The sequence below is a fragment of the Xenopus laevis genome, chromosome 3S, assembly GCF_017654675.1.
Source record: "Xenopus laevis strain J_2021 chromosome 3S, Xenopus_laevis_v10.1, whole genome shotgun sequence".
Classification (NCBI taxonomy): domain Eukaryota; kingdom Metazoa; phylum Chordata; class Amphibia; order Anura; family Pipidae; genus Xenopus; species Xenopus laevis.
This window is the reverse complement of record NC_054376.1, coordinates 10591932-10608921: the sequence shown is the minus strand read 5'-3', so window position 1 is coordinate 10608921 and position 16990 is coordinate 10591932. Positions and strand designations below refer to the sequence as shown.

Genomic DNA, 16990 nt, shown 5'->3' with positions numbered 1-16990 from the left:
TAGAGACGTCCATGTCACAGTGACACAATTATTAGCAGGATCAAAGACAGGAATCGGAAACTTTGACTCTTGGAATGGTGACACGTGGCCCAGACCTGACACCGTATTAATATCATACAGAAATGCGTCGTACAGCCTGGCAGCCATGTTGTATCTGTGCTGGAAAGTTCCCAGCATGCATCAGGCTGTGCTGACTGGAAGATGTACTAGGGTGTACATGCTATACCCAGGGCTGCCATTAGGGGGTACTGCAACGAGAGGGTCCATAGATGGGAAGGCACAATTTCTAGGTTGTGAATGGGGTGCAGAGCTTGGGTGGGAGGGAGTTTTTTTTTATTGGTGGGTCGGACTCGGTAGGACCCACCACTTATAGGGTCAAGCCTGGGAGAGAGCCCTACTAACTTAAAATTATGAGGTCCCATAATAACTTATAGTGGCCTCCAGTCTGTCAGTCTTGATTGTAAATAGTGATGGCCGAATTTGTCCTGTTTTGCTTCGCCAAAAACTTCATGGCTTTCCTACAAAATTTGCAAAACTCCAAAAAATTTAAGGATTTAAGAATTTTGAGGCCAGCGTCAATTCACGGGTGTCAAAACCGACGCCAGCGACAATTCCGACGCGCATTAAAGTCAATGGCTTGCATTTAATTGTTGCTGGCATCAGAATTCTCGGATTTGCGAATTTATTTGCCTGCAGCAAAACGTGGAAATTCACCCATCACTAATTGTAAAGAAGGGGCCCCACCAGAAGGAGAATATAAAGTCTCTTAATGGTCGAAAATGAAGAGGGTAGGATGGTGGAGTAAGGGGGTGAAGTGGTGAGGATTGGGCAGATTGGGGGTAGGTAGGCTTATTGGGTTGGTTAGAGCTGGCTGAGAAATGTGCATTGGGGCAGATTGGTGGAAGGATCAGGTGCAGGGACAGACAGAGACAGAATTTGACTTGCCAGTAAGGCTGCCATCTTTTAGTTCTGGCCCTAATGGCTGGTGACGTAGAGGGTGTTGGTTGTGATGTTTTGGTGCAGAGTCACTAGGTTTCGATACCGGTTTGACCAGGAAGGGACTGCAGAGCTTGGATTAGGTGAGTAGAGGAGCAGAGAGGGGTGGATCTGAGGTGGGCCAGGGGCGAAACAGTAGGGATTACAAATTTACCATTTAATACATTGATAGTAAATTTGTAATACTGACCTTGGCTGGTATTTTACTGGAAAGGCCGGTGAATGAATATATATATATATATATATATATATATATATATATATATATATATATATATATATATAAATAAAAGGCCATATTAAAGGCTCACAGATTCCTACAGAGAGATTTGGATAATGAAGTGTGCCAGAGAGAGAGAGAAAGGTTTGCTGGTGGGATTAAAAAGATTAAACATTGTAATGAAGGTCACACCATCAGATGTTCCATTCAGTAGGGATAGTGTAGCCTTTACTAGTAACCACATTGGCCTCCACATTGCCAGTGCCTTTCTACTGTCTCTCCTGGTAACAATGACAGTTATAGGAAATATAAGTGCAAAGATAAGCGGGAAAGAAAGGCATTCTGTCTTGATACACTGGGAAAGAGAAAGGGACTTAACTGTCCCCTATATTAGCAATAGGAAGCTTTCTGTGCACCAATAAAACACATGTAGACAGATACTGTCACTGATAATGCAGTAGGGCCCAGCGCTGGCAAATCACTATAGAATCCTCCGTTCCCGGCAGCCTATTTCCCCCTGAATTACAGGTTTGAGCACTAAGCCAATTAAGAGCACCTTACAATAATGGGAGTCGTCAGCGAGATCCTTAAATATAAATCATTTTCACCTCCCCAGCCCTCATGATCCCCAGCAGCTCTGTCTCCCTCCGTCTCCATTGAAAGGGAATGTTTGCAGTTCCACTTCATCAGTTCACATTAGCCTCATGCTGAATATTTAAACACAGAGCAATTTAAGCATGCTACCGAGAGAGACAGCGGCAACGGCGAGGCCTCAAATCAGAGCAATTTAGTAAATCAGCTGCTTAGTTGCTGCCGGGGTGAATTGTCCCTCCTGACTGCCGGGAGTAACAGGGAAAGGAGCAGGTGCCAGTTTATATTCTCCATAATATTCTCCAACTTGCAGAGAGGTTCCAGTCCCTAAAGGATAAAAAAACTGCACAGAGATTTATGGCCACACTTATGAGTCCTCCTCACCCCTACTTTTCCCCTTACTTGGTGATCATTCAGGTTCTCCTTTGGCTCAAGGTGTGGCCATTCCTCCTAGCAGAAAATCACTGTGGACCCTGCCCAAGGGCATAGTAAATTCTCCCCACTGGTTTAGGCGGTCCAAAATGAAGCCAAACAAGAAAACTGATCTTAGGAAAAGACTGGCAAGTATAGTCGCTGGAGGACGACAGTCCAAAGTGATACATAGTCCCTCTTAGCTCAGCAAAAATTAGCTTGACCCTTATGGGAATCATTTACTAAAGGTGGGAAAAAATGGGAATTTTGTGCCCTTCCCATCTGAAAATGTAAATAGGCATAATGCAATGCTGTAGTAATGATACAGGCACATGGGGGCTCCCCCTATCCTAACAGTCCTCTAAGGAACAATGAAACCATGTAGTTAACATCGACTCTATGGCTGTAAATCAGGGAATAATGGGTTCAATCCCTGTTCCAGTCAATTGATCTCACTGTGCTTGCAGCCAGAAAATAGACTGGAATCTCTATGGGTCAAGGAATCTGTCTGAAGACGTTCAATGCTTTAGCCTAAAAAACAACTGGGGTGACAATTGGGAGAGAATGGACATTTGGCCTCCTAGATACTCCTGAAACCCCATTCTGAAGGTCAGTTAGGGTAAGAACTTGGTGGAATGGCCATTTGCTCTCCTAGATACCCCTGAAAGCCGATCTTGAAGGACAGTTAGGTTGAGAACTGGGGAGAATGACAATTAGTGCTCCTAGATACCCCTGAAAGCCCATCTTAAAAGCCAGTTAGGGTGAGAACTGGGGAGAATGACCATTTGTTCTCCTAGATTCCCTTGAAAACCCAACTTGGTCAATTAGGGTGAGATTTGCTTCCCTACACCTACATATTTGGTGAATGACTGATAAACCAATAATTTCCTATATCTGTACCCATTTAATGCTCTAAGGTTGGCATGACCAAAGGCTGGACCTTCAAGGGGGTCCCTGACCAAAGTTAGGACCTTCAAATAGGGCTTGAACTTGATCCCTTACTCACAGCCTGTTAGTTCAGAAGGGAGGAAACCATTAGTCCAGTGGTCATAATATGAAAGGAATCATGTGTTTCTTCCATTAGAAATCTTCAGATTTTATATAGAACCCACTTCTCTCCAGCACTCATTCACACACAGCCAGAACCTTTGCAATGCTCTCGGAAGACCGTTCCTGTGAATGTCCCACTTATTGGTTCTCATCAGAGAGGGAAGTGGGTTTGTTTCCACCTGCCCGTGCTCGTGGAGAAGTCTTGTGAGACAGACACCTCAGGGGGGCTCAGTTTAGCTGCTGATCCTTTCCCTTGGATACAAGCAGAGCTGTGGCTCATTAGTGTTTCTCCCTGGGGCTGAGAACTCAGCACCATGGCTTTGCTGTGTGATCCATCATTGTAAAGTCATCTGTCCCAGGCAGCTGTGCGCAGGCTACTCGATCGAAGGAACAGCTTTTACAAGTCTATTATTGCAGGCAGGACAGTAATTGAGCAGCAGGGATGGAAAGGTGCAGCTCTCGGAATCAGACAGCAATTGGCAATTGATAATATCACAAAGCAAATCATCCATCTTGGTGCATTGGATCTGTCCTGGTTTTAATCTTGTTCAGGGGCTTATTGGGGGTTTTACCTATAATCTTAAAGAGGCAGGCTTTTTAATCAGGGGAATTTGATCCAATAAGCCTGATGCTAAAGAAACCTGCAATTGCAAAATGGGGTGATAGTAGGAGATAATAGTAAGGATGTAGGGGGCTGTGACACTGGGTTTATTCTATGGAGAATTCACTTAATCCCCTCAAGTCTAACAATACTTACTGTGCTCAATAAAGACTAGTTGGGTCCCACCGGAGGCAGCTGCTCTCTTTGTTATTACAATAAGAACCAAAGTCTGCTGTAATGTTATACTGAAGATGCCAAAGATCAGAAAGGTCCAGACTAGTGATGAGTGAATTTATTCGCCGGCCATGGATTCGCGGCAAAATCTGTAATATGGCCATGTGTAAATACTTTCGAAAAACTGTGGCGAAAAGTCGCCGTGGAAAAATTTGCCGTGAAAAAATGCCCATTGACTTTTAGTGCATTAGAACAAAAAAGTTGCCATAAGAAAAAACTCCCATTGACTTTAATGCATTAGGACAAAAGAGTCGCCATAATAAAAAAACTCCCATTGACTTTAATGCATTAGGACAAAAAAAATTGTCATAAGAAAAAAACCATTGACTTTACTGCATTAGGACAAAAAGTCGAAATAAAAAAAACGCCCATTGACTTTAATGCATTAGGATAAAAAAAAGTCGCCATAAGAAAAAAACGTCCATTGATTTTAATGTATTAGGACAAAAAAAGTGACCATAAGAAAAAACGTCCATTAACTTTAATGCATTAGGACAAAAAAGTTGCCATAAGTAAAAAAACTTCCATTGACTTTAAGGCATTAGGTCAAAAAAAGTCGCCATAAGAAAAAACGCTGATTGACTTTAATGCATTAGGACAAAAAAAGTTGCCATAAGAAAAAACGTCCATTGACTTTAATGCATTAGGACAAAAAAAGTCGCCATAAGAAAAAACGCCCGTTGACTCTAATGCACCAGGACAAAGAAAGTCGCCGTAAGAAAAAACGCCCATTGGCTTTAATGCATTAGGACAAAAATAGTCGCCTTAAGAAAAAACGCCCGTTGCCTTTAATGCAGCAGGACAAAAAAAGTCGCCGTAAGAAAGAACGCCCGCTGACTTTAATGGATTTGGAGTAAAAAAAATTGTCACGCACGTAAAAATGCTCATTGACTTCAATGTGTTTTGCAAAATGTTGCCATTTCGCAAATTTTTCCCCAGTTTCGGAAATTTTTTCAGTGAAACGGGAGAGATAGGCTCATCACTAGTCCAAACTTGAGGTGGTCATTCACTCGATAAAATACTCCCCTTTGTATTTTTCAGTCCTACACAACATTTTCCGCACACAAATGTATTTGTTATTAGTGCTGGCGCATTGTGCCCTGGGATAACCCAGTTTGCCTGTCCCCATGACTGATTCTGCACATGCAGCCGGCAAAAGAGCCACAATATTTGGCACAAGCCTTCAGGACTCTGGAACAGCCCCCTCTGTTGTTATGTAAAACAGGGTAACTATAAAGCAGCTGCTTTTATTCTATTCGGCTGAATGCATGGAACACAATCGGCCTTGTGTATATCCCTCTATATCTGTTAACACAAGCATATGTTAATGGACTTGTAAGACCCTTTCCCACTCCGTTCATTAGATGAATGCTCTCTTTAAACACTTGCTTTTCCGTAAATATCAGTCATTTGCCAAGATTAGTAAATATAGTATGTTCCCAGACAATAAACACAGTGCTGCTGCCCTTTCAGATCCATGACATGATGCCATCAAATTTACATGGGGGAGTAAATGGGCTGCCATGATTGCTGGCCTCCGAATCGCACTAGCAGTAAACAAGAGGTTAACTCTATAGTGCCAAAACCATTATTGAGGAAATTTAGCACCTTGGACAGCTCTGTAAAATCTTTATTGCTTTTCTGACCCGCACGGCATGTTTTCCCCGTGTGTTCCTCCCTTCTCCCCTCTGATTGAAAGGCAATATATTACATCCTGAACACAAACATGCCTCGGGCCAGCGCACTTGCTGGGGGAGCAGTGACACGAAGGGGACTGTAATTTTCTGGTCACTGTTCTCCGGGACACCAAGGCAGGCGTGCTGGGTCACCAAATCGCTCCACTAGCCAAATCATCATCTCTGGTTTTACTGGTCTTTATTTCATCTGCCTCAGCTCCTGTGTTTAGGTGTCAGTGTTATCTGACATTATTGTCTTCTCCAATGGCAATTAGAGGGTAATTATGGTACCCTACTGTCATAGGAAAACATGTGGTTGTTTTTTTTAATAGTGCTGCTCCAGCAGAATTCTGCACTGAAATCCAAACAGATTTTTTTTATATTTAATTTTGAAATCTGACATGGGGCTAGACATATTGTCAGTTTTCCAGCTGCCCCCAGTCATGTGACTTGTGCTCTGATAAACTTCAGTCACTCTTACTGCTTTACTGCTGTTCTGCAAGTTGGAGTGATATCACCCCCTCCTTTTCCCCCCAGCAGCCTAACAACAGAACAATGCAAAGGTAACCAGATAGCAGCTCCCTAACACAAGATAACAGCTCCCTGGTAGATCTAAGAACAACACTCAATAGTAAAATCCAGGTCCCACTGAGACACATTCAGTTAAATTGAGTAGGAAAAACAACAGCCTGCCAGAAAGCAGTTCCATCCTAAAGTGCTGGCTCTGAAAGCACATGACCAGGCAAAATGACCTGAGATGCACCTACACACCAATATTACAACTAAAAAAATACACTTGGCAAAGTCTCCCATTGAGCTCCAGAAGATACATTGTAGGGGAGAATCAAAGGCAAAAAATTATGCTGGAGGATGTAACATATAAAGAAAATATGGTAGATGGATTGAATGATTGCCCAGATAATCTCAGAAGAAGAAAATATAGATGCAGGGCACTCCTGAGAATGGAGCTTTCTAAGGTTGTTAGAGATTGGGCCACAAGAGAGACCCCCAAATGACAAAAACTTAGAACCAAGAAGAGGCAAGAAAGTCTGGAATATACATGAAGTATGACGGGTTGCTTCCTCTATAGAAGACATTGCTGAACTTCAGTTCAAGAGGCCCATGGTGGTCCAACCTTTGGTGAGGCTCTCCCTTTAGCTCACAACAAGGTCACTCAAGTTATTGTTCCAAAAATATATAGGGCAGAGAATTTAGACCTTTAAAGGTGATTCACCTTTAAATTAACTTTTAGTATGATGTAGAGAGTGATATTCTGAGAAAATTTGCAATAGGTCCAAATGACACTAGTAACCATTCACTGATTTGAATAGGACACTGGAATATGAATAGGACAGGGTCTGAATAGAAAGATGAGTAATACAAAGTAGCAATAACAAAAAAATGTGACGCTTTACAGAGTGTTTGTTTTTAGGTGGGGTCAGTGACCCCCATTTGAAAGCTGGAAAGAGTCAGAAGAAATAATTAAACAACTGTAAAAAAATAAAATAATGAAGACCAATTGAAAAGTTGCTTAACATTGGCCATTCTAACATACTAAAAGTTAACTGAAAGGTGAACAACCCCTTTAATGCTTATTTCAAGAAGGACTTGCGTCCGAGGTCGTTTGCTTGTACCTTTCTTCCCACCAGTGCTCCCTAACTTGAATGCTGCCCAAGTAAGGGTTCAGGAGGAAGAATGTTTACATGTCTTCCCCATTCGTCCCTTATTAATACAGTGATGCTGAGCACAGACAGCACATGGACCTGTGGCCAGAGACACCAATAGCAGAGCAGGGTTCAAAGTGTGAAAAACATGGAGGTTTGTCCCGATTTTGTGCTCTTTTCCTCACCAGCAATAACAGTCCCCTTATATCATCTTGCCTTACTATACACACAATCCCACTGTTACAACTCCTTCAGTTACATTAGGAGTGCCCAAAAGGTAGATCTACCAGTAGACCTTTATCTGGGGATCAGTAGATCTCAAAACACTGTCAATAAATAGCTGGTCTATATCACCCTCCTGTTTCATGCTTTTCATTCAGATATTTATAAGTTTAGGTTACATAAGAAATACATGTTTAAATATAGCAATATACATCTTCTCAAAAATATATTTTTAGGTAATATTTATCATGAAACAAAAAGTTAAAGGTGGCCACACACTATTAGATCCTTTCGAGGTCGTCAAACGAGCGGATCTTAACCCGATAGGCCCTCTAACAGCTGGGCGATACGTGAATCCAAATGTTCGGAACTTGGGCCAAACAATCGGATTACAGTGCTACGAATGGGCACCGACGGGTCCTGGATCGTGGGCACCGACGGGTCCTGGATCGTGGAAAAAAATCAAACTGGATTGAATAATATCTGCCCAATTTCGGGTCGGATATCAATCAGAACGACCCGTCGGGAAGCCCCACACGGGCAGATAAGATGCCGAATCGGTCTAAATTAGGGGTGTCCAAACTGCGGCCCAAGGGCCACATGCGGCCCAGGATGCATATGAATGCGGCCCAGCTTGAAACGCTTGGTTCCCGAGGAAATAGGAGGAGGGGGGACTCTGCCCATTGCCCAGTTAGAAATAATAATATAATAATACGTCTATTTAATATCCAGGTGTCCCTTATTCCAGTGTATACCTCCATCTGGTTATCCAACTGGCATTGTAGTTCTTTTCTGTGTATTTCCTTTAATTTTACAAATCAAACGTGTTTGTGTATTTCATGTGTGGCCCCAGACAATTGTTCTTTTTCTAAAGTGGCCCGGTGAGCCAAAAGTTTGGGCACCGCTGGTCTAAAGAACCGATATCGGCAGCTTCAAATTACCCGTGTATGGCCACCTTAACTATGCTTTTAAAGATATAGATCATAATGGAACATCACTAAAAGTAGACCCTGCATTAGTAAATTACGTGCGCTTCAGAGTTACATTTTATCCCACAATTACAGTCCCTTCTTGTCTCTCTATACACATTATCCCACAATTACAGCTCTTCCCCCTAATGTCAGCTTTCCATACAATGCACACTATACCCCACTTACATTTTCTTCCCATCACACTATCTATCTTTATTATACACACTCGCTCATTTCCAGACCCTTTCAACGGTTTCTTTCCCTCTACATGAAACGGTTGCTCTGTGGGGACCCAGAATAGTGGCCCCTATTCATTCCCCTGAGAGACAGATGTGAGCCTTCCAATCCTAGGTGAACAAACAGCAACACAAGTGGGGGGGGGGCAGATGTGTTGCCCCTCGTGGTTCCCCCCCAGCTCACTAAGAGACTCATCTTGATACAGCACAGAATGTTAAATTGCAAAAATGCTAATATCTATCTAAAAGCGTGTCATCTGAGATTTTGGGAAAAAGGTTTATGGTGACAGCAAAATGAATGCAATTAGATCTCAATTTTCTGATGAGAAGCTGCCGGGGGAATGGCTCTGAGCAATTTGCTTTTTTTGGGGAAGGGCGGTGTCTTTTTTCTCTTTTTTCAACTTTCTACAACTTTATGGGAAGAGTCCTCTGAGAGCAGGGGTGCTTTATTAAAAGAGAAAATACGGCTAAAAATGCTATATTTTATATAGTGAACTTATTGCACGAGGCTACAGTTTCAGCTTGTCAATAGCAGCAATGATCCAGGACTTCAAACTTGTCACAGGGGGTCACCATCTTGGAAAGTGTCTGTGACACTCACATGCTCAGTGGGCTCTGATTGGCTGTTGAGAAGCTAAGCTTAGGGCTCGTCACTAATTATCCAGCAGAAAATGAGCTTCCCTGGCTGTAATATAAGCTGATGCTACAGGTTTGCTGATTATTAAATTCTGATGCTAATTGCACTGGTTTCTGTGCTGCCATGTAGTAATTATCTGTATTAATTACTAATCAGCCTTATATTGTGACATTTCTATTCTATGTGTACTGTATATTGTGAGTGGGTCCCTAAGCTCAGTAAGTGACCGCAGCACAGAGCATGTGCAGTGAATCAGCAGAAAAGAAGACAGGGAGCTACTGGGGCATCTTTGGAGACACAGATCTTTACTGCTAAAGGGCTGTGGTTGCCCTGGGGCTGGTACAGGACCCCAAAACATAATGTACAACATTTCTAGCCTAATTATTCAGTTAAGCTTTAGTTCTCCTTTAAAGGCTTCCTCTGAATTACGCATTCGCCAAAGCAGAGTACATGGGAATTACCCCAAATTTTGAAATAGCATCTGTTTTGGTACATATATGTGTATGTATATATATATATATATATATATATATATATATATATATATATATATATATATATATATTGACATGTTCTTCTCTGGGATAGTTCCATTTGATTTGGAACAAGCTAATGGCCTTGTGTATCTTTATCCATAGGAGGTGATTCTAAAGCGGGCTGCAGACCTGGTGGAAGCCTTATATGGAATGCCACACAACAATCAGGTATTGTCCGTTGTGGGTTTAGATAAAACCTACACCATTTGGAATGATCTATATCTAATTGCTGTGAGAGGTGGTGGGACCCAGTCCTATGCTGTCAATTTGTATGTAAAATGTTTTATGTAGGCAGCCCCCTCCTCTATTCATTGGTGGACATTGCTGAAAGTCACATGTGCATGACTTGCCATCAACTCAGACTAGTGATCCCTTTACCAATGGCTTGTGAGTAACATGCTGCTCACCAACCCCTTGGATGTTGCTCCCGGTGGTCTCAAAAGCAGGTGCTTATTTTTAAATTCCTGGCATGGAGGAAAGTTTTGGTTACATAAAAACCAGGTGCACTGCCAAACAGATACATGATATTGCTGAGTTGTGTAGTTCTACTTGTTGAACAATAATCCGGAGTTCAATGTGGATTCCAAAATTCTTATTCAATAGTCAAATATAGGGATGGGCGATTTTGACCCGTTTCGTTTCACCAAAAATTCGCACCAGGCGAAATGTCACCGACGCCCATTAAAGTCCACGGGCGTCAAAAAAATTGTTGCGCGGCGACATTTTTTGACACGCGTCCTTTTTTTTGGCGCACAACGCTATACAAGTCTATGGGTGTCACTCTTTCAGCGAAACAAGGCGAAAAAATTCACCCATCCCTAGTCAAAAATCATACAAAGTAGTCACATCCCAGGGAAGCCCCCAGTCCAAGGGCCATATAGTTTAGTAAAGTCAAACGAAAGCAAAGATCAGGAGAGACTTACTGTTACTTTAAGAGACGAGCCCAAATGATATATAAAAAGAACAAAATCTTTATTAGGACATGCTTAAGCCTAACGCATTTCAGGCCAAGAATGGGCACTTACTCATAGGACTACATGTATTGCCAAACAAAGCCTCCTGTATGTAACCAGTCCACACCTTCAGAAATCCAATGAAGGCCTTTACTCGGCATCCAGGAACTTTTTTTGTGTTGCTTTCCAACTTTTCTGTATTTGAAAGTGGCTCACGGGTAAATAAAGGTTGGGGACCCCTGATGTAGAGCCTGCCATTGACTGAAGTGCCACAGCAACCCTCCAGCTCCACAAAAAAAAGCTTTTACTTTGATGGGTTTTTAGCCTTCAATGTAAAGGAAATATATTACATGAAGTGCCCATGAGAATAAAGATATTTGTAGGTTATTGGTATAAATGGTTGAATTTTCCTCTCTTTATGACCCGTTACATAGGAAATAATACTGAAGCGAGCAGCGGATATTGCTGAAGCCTTGTATAGCGTCCCACGGAACCACAGCCAGCTCCCCACCCTCACAAACTCTTCTGTGCACCCGGGAATGATGGGAGTCAATTCATTCAGCGGACAGTTGGCAGTAAATGTATCGGAGCCATCACAAGTCACCAACCAGGGTAAGAGCAAACAAAAAGAAATGTTTATTCAGCTTTTTCACCTCAGAATTCCATGACCAGCACAAAAGCACTTGGCCTTTGTCCTTTATATGCGCATGGGACCCCCTTAGTGACTACTTTAGAGTAGGGGGTACATTATCCCTTATAATACATGAGTGATACTCAGAGTTCCCTGTATAACTCAGCCTGCAGCCCTGTGTCTTTATATGGTCACAGAACCCCTCAGTGACTTCTAATATCCTTATGATTTACAGTATTGGGTACATTATCCCTTATAATACATGAGTGATACTCAGAGTTCCCTGTATAACTCAGCCTGCAGCCTTGTGCCTTTATATGGTCACAGAACAACCCCTCAGTGACTTCTAATATCCTTATCATTTACAGTAGGGGGTACATTATCCCTTATAATACATGAGTGATACTCAGAGTTCCCTGTATAACTTAGCCTGCAGCCTTGTGCCTTTATATGGTCACAGAACCCCTCAGTGACTTCTAATATCCTTATCAGTTACAGTAGGGGGTACATTATCCCTTATAATACATGAGTGATACTCAGAGTTCCCTGTATAACTCAGCCTGCAGCCTTGTGCCTTTATATGGTCACAGAACAACCCCTCAATGACTTCTAATATCCTTATATTATCCCTAATAATACATGAGTGATACTCAGAGTTCCCTATATGACTCGGCCTGTAGAGAGTACATTATTCCCTATATAAACATATGAATGTCTTGATTATCTCCTCCCCTACTGCATGAGCTCCAACATGTTGACGTGGTACCAGCCCACTTCATGGTAATGGTTAATTACCTGTAGTCGTGCATAAGGGTGCAAATGTGCAAGAGGAATAATTCACCCCACTATATTTGTTCACTGCTACAGCTATAGAAAAACCAACTATGGGTCCCTATGCCTTTCTATGCACCCAATTCTGCAGGTACAGCCCCTTACACTTGCCTTTCTATAGAGCCCTCTGCTTGTGAGATATTGTGCCGGTGCCTAATGCCGGGGGCTGTAAGCAATAAGTGTCCTATCAAAATACAAGTGTCCCAGTGATACTTCCATTTAGCTGTATGTTCAATAAAGATCTGCTTAATCAACAAAGCTAAGTACTTGTCAGTTTTACATTATAACAACCAGCATCTGCCATAAAAGCGCCGGCAGTAAGTGGAGCTGCACAAGGTGGAGAATCTGTCATTATATACAGCCTTTTCTTATCTTCCCCCCCCCCCAATAAACCAATATGCTTTTATAGCAAGAAAAATAGCAGCGAGTAAAACGCTAAAGATATACAGCTCCCCTGATCAGTAGGTTCTGTGCCTAGAATTCCTGATGGGTTTCCTGGAGGCCGGTTTAACGTGAGCGATCAAGCAAGAAATCTGCCTTCCCAGCACATGGAGCAGATGTGTCTGAGATATGAGATGAACCGAGGGGGGATATTGGTGATCACAGCAGCAGGGCCACTATCAGAAACCTACAACTGAGACTCACCCGATGTAACATACAGGCCCCAGAAATAATACTGAACACCCTGTACCCCACTGCTCTTGCCATAAATCATACTCAAAAAATGCTTGGAAAAGCCTAGCTCTGCTTAAAGAGAGACGGAATCGCGAAAATGAAAATGTAATATAAGCCTCCTCATACTGAAGAAAAACTTTCAATTAAAAATTCTGCATTGTTTCTGAAATAATCAAATTTATATTCACTTTTCCTCTCTCAGCATCTGTTTCTCTTCATCGTCTTCATGCAGCAGTTGGGAGTCAGATATTCATTGACAGATCCAATATACAGAAGAGATCTAATGTATATTATAGGGAGCTCCTTTCCTAGCAGATGTATTAGAGCTCATCCAATAACTGATTCCAGTAAAAACAAAATCTAACAAAATAACTGCCTTTTGCACAAATTCTGCATGTAGAGAGACATGATGTCTGGTGAGTTTAATAGAGTGAGTTCTAATACATCTTCTAGGCAAAAGGAGCCCCCCTATAAGATATATTGGATCATTCATCTGACACCCAACTCCTGAATGAAGACAGAATCAGGAGAAACAGATGCTGAGAGAGGGATAGTGAAGATAAACTTGATTTTTAAGAATATTTAATTGATTGTGTTTAGAAAAGTTTCTTATTTCAGTATGCTGAAGCTAATATTACATTTTCATGTTTACGATAGTTCCCCTTTAAGGGTAAGGCCACACGAGGAGATTCAGGGAGATTTTGTCGCCTGGCGACTAATCGCCTCGTCTTTTGAGCGATTATCTCCCCGAACTGCCTCCGCGTTTTTTTCCCCATAGGCTACAAAGAAAAGATCGTCTGCGCTAATGCACACGCAGCGATGCGTTTTCTATATGCAATTGGTTTTCATTTGTTGTTATTTGTGGGTTTTAAGTTATTTAGCTTTTTCTTCAGCAGCTCTCTAGTTTGAAATGTCTGCAGTCTGGTTACTAGGGTCCAAATTACCCTAGCAACCATGCATTGATATGAATAAGAGACTGGAATATGAATAAGAGAGGCCTGAATAGAAAGATGAGAACTAAAAAGTAGCAATAACAATACATTTGTAGCCACGGAGAGCATTTGTTTTTTAGATGGGATCAGTGACCCCCATTTGAAAGCTGGAAAGAGTCAGAAGAAGAAGGCAAATAACTTAAAAACTATAAAAAATAAATAAATAATGAAGACCAATTTAAAAGTTACTTAAAATTGGCCCTACTGTAACATACTAAAAGTTAACTTAAAGGAGAACCACCCCTTTAATATACGGGGATATAAAGACCTGGGTTTGTTTTTACAGCATAGGAGGGACAATGTGGCCTGATTTGTGTAGTATTTACAAAAGTAAAGTATTATTTTGGAGGTCCTGCTTTATGGCTGAGATTCTAGCTATCTTTATAACAGAGGCACAGACCACATTGTGCTTTCTGTAAGGTATCACTGAATGAATTGTTGCCCTTTATTTTCTGATAAGGAGGTAATAATACTGTATAAAACCATATTCAAAAGGCCAGAGCCATATTATTATCATGTAACTGGTCAATATCTTCTCTCCCCAGGTTTCTCTCGCAACACAAGCAGCGTATCCCCTCACAGCTATGCGCCAAGCACCACCCCTCAGCAATCCAACTACAGCTCAGTGACCACCAGCATGAATGGCTACGGGAACACAGCCATGTCCAGCCTCACCGGATCTCCTAGTTTCCTCAATGGCTCAGCTGCCAACTCCCCCTATGCCAGTAAGTGACCAAAAGTCTCTAAACTATAACACATGTATATAGTATAACCCTAAAAGCAACTCTATGGGGGGAATTTACGAAAATGGACTAGTGATGGGCGAATAAATTCCCGGCGTCAAAACCGTTGCGCGTCAACACTATTGGGAAGCCCATTGACTAACGTCTGTGTCAAAATTGACGCAAGCGTCCTATCACCAGGCGTATTTTTGCTCAGGCAAACAATCATTACTCCGCAAATTCACTAAAGTGTGGACTTTACAGAACGTTACGCCTTTCTCCAGAGTTTCCTTCACCGCCTTAGACCTGGCGAACTGACAAGCTGAAGCGACATCCTCCTCAATCTTATGTCAGTGACACCCCGAATAGTCATAAAAGTTGTAAAAAACGTTTTATCATTTTTTTTAAGTGTGATTGTCTTTAAAATTTCTAACTATTAAAGGTATTTGTGTTAAACGTTTTTTTCCCAGCCATTTGAGGGGCATGCCACATAAAGGTGGGCTCAGAGGATCTCTTTAGTCTTTATTTTGCTTCTTTGGACAATTGTAATAATTGGCCACTTCAAGCATTTGCACCAACATCTCTAATAAAGACATATATATGACCTATATGTACCCGCCCTATACAAATTGACCTAAGCGTAAGAGTAACGAAGTTTCACTCGGCAGAATTTAACGCTAGTGAAAGTTCGCTATGAAATGGTTGCTCTGACGAATTAACGCTAGCGGAACTTCTGCTATTAGTGTAGTGGTAATGAATTTGCGCCTGGCAAACTGGCACAAAGTATGGTGGATTGTTTGCTGGCAAAAATTCGCCATTTATATATTTATATACTGTAGTAACTATAGCGCTTACTATTTTTCTTGATTTTTTGCAGTTGTCCCATCCAGTCCAACCATGGCTTCCTCCACCAGCCTCCCTTCAAACTGCAGCAGTTCCTCTGGCATTTTCTCCTTCTCTCCAGCCAATATGGTGTCAGCCGTCAAACAGAAGAGCGCCTTTGCCCCAGTAGTTAGACCACAGGCATCCCCACCCCCAACCTGCAGCAGCTCTAATGCCACCAGCCTGCAAGGTGAGAAGCTCCCTCAATTCCATCCTATGTCCAACACAGCAGATTCCATTAAACAAGAAAACCTAGCAGAATTTCTGGTTTATTTTGGTCATCCAATCAAAAGACTCCTATATAGGTGTTTAGAGCTGGTTTGATTTGTCCATTTCAGATTAGCTTGTAGGGTAATTTACTTTTTAAAATCTGGAAGCACATTCTGCACTGTCAATAAAATAGGAAGGGATGTTTCAGCCTTGAATCTACAGCTCATTGAGACCCGTTGTACTGCCCCAATCCTTACTAGAAGAAAGTGTGGCTGCTTCATGGATGGACCAACTTAGGCCAGATCTCCCTGTTGCACAGGTGCCAGTTTCATATGGGGTAGAATTATCTATGCTTGGGATCCATAAGCTTAAAGGCACAGTAACATCAAAAAAATGTAAGTGTCCTAAAACAATGACAATATAATGTAGTGTTGTGCTGCACTGGTACAACTGGTGTTTGCTTCACAAACTCTACTATAATTTATATAACAAATTACTGTGTAGCCATGGGGGCAGCCATTCAAAGCTGAAAAAGGCACAAGATACACAGCAGATAACAGATAAGCTCTGTAGTATACAATGGGATTCTTCAGAACTTATCTGTTATCTACTGTGTATCCTGTGCTTGAATGGCTGCCCCCGTGGCTACACAGCAGTTTGTTTATATAAACTATAGTAGTACTTATCTGTTATCTACTGTGTATCCTGTGCTTGAATAGCTGCCCCCATGGCTACACAGCAGCTTGTTTATATAAACTATAGTAGAATTTCTGAAGCAAACACCTGTTTTAGGGCATCCGTTCAGATTCGGGAAGATTAGTCCCCCGCGACAAATCTCCCCTTCTTCAGGGCGACTAATCTCCCCAAACTGCCTCCCCACTGGAAAATTGCCTACGGGATGGCACTTAAAGCAATATTTTTCCGAAGTCGCCTGAAGTTTCCTTGTGAGGCAACTTCGGAAAACGAAGCGTTCCGAGTGCCATTCCACCGGCGATTCACATTCTAGCTGGTGGGAAGGCAGTTCAAGGAGATTAGTCGCCGGGTGACTA

General features: G+C 42.0%; 1 protein-coding gene across 4 annotated transcripts in view; it reads left to right on the top strand.

The window, feature by feature from the left end:
- The window catches only part of LOC108712602 (transcription factor COE1), a 280326-nt gene that overhangs the window by 256494 nt on the left and 6842 nt on the right, over nucleotides 1–16990 (top strand). For all 4 annotated transcript variants that reach the window (XM_018254888.2, XM_018254886.2, XM_018254887.2 and 1 more), the window contains exons 12-15: nucleotides 10148–10213; nucleotides 11433–11610; nucleotides 14673–14852; nucleotides 15727–15921. In XM_018254888.2, coding sequence (XP_018110377.1) covers nucleotides 10148–10213; nucleotides 11433–11610; nucleotides 14673–14852; nucleotides 15727–15921 — 619 coding nt within the window. The remainder of the gene's footprint in view (nucleotides 1–10147; nucleotides 10214–11432; nucleotides 11611–14672; nucleotides 14853–15726; nucleotides 15922–16990) is intronic.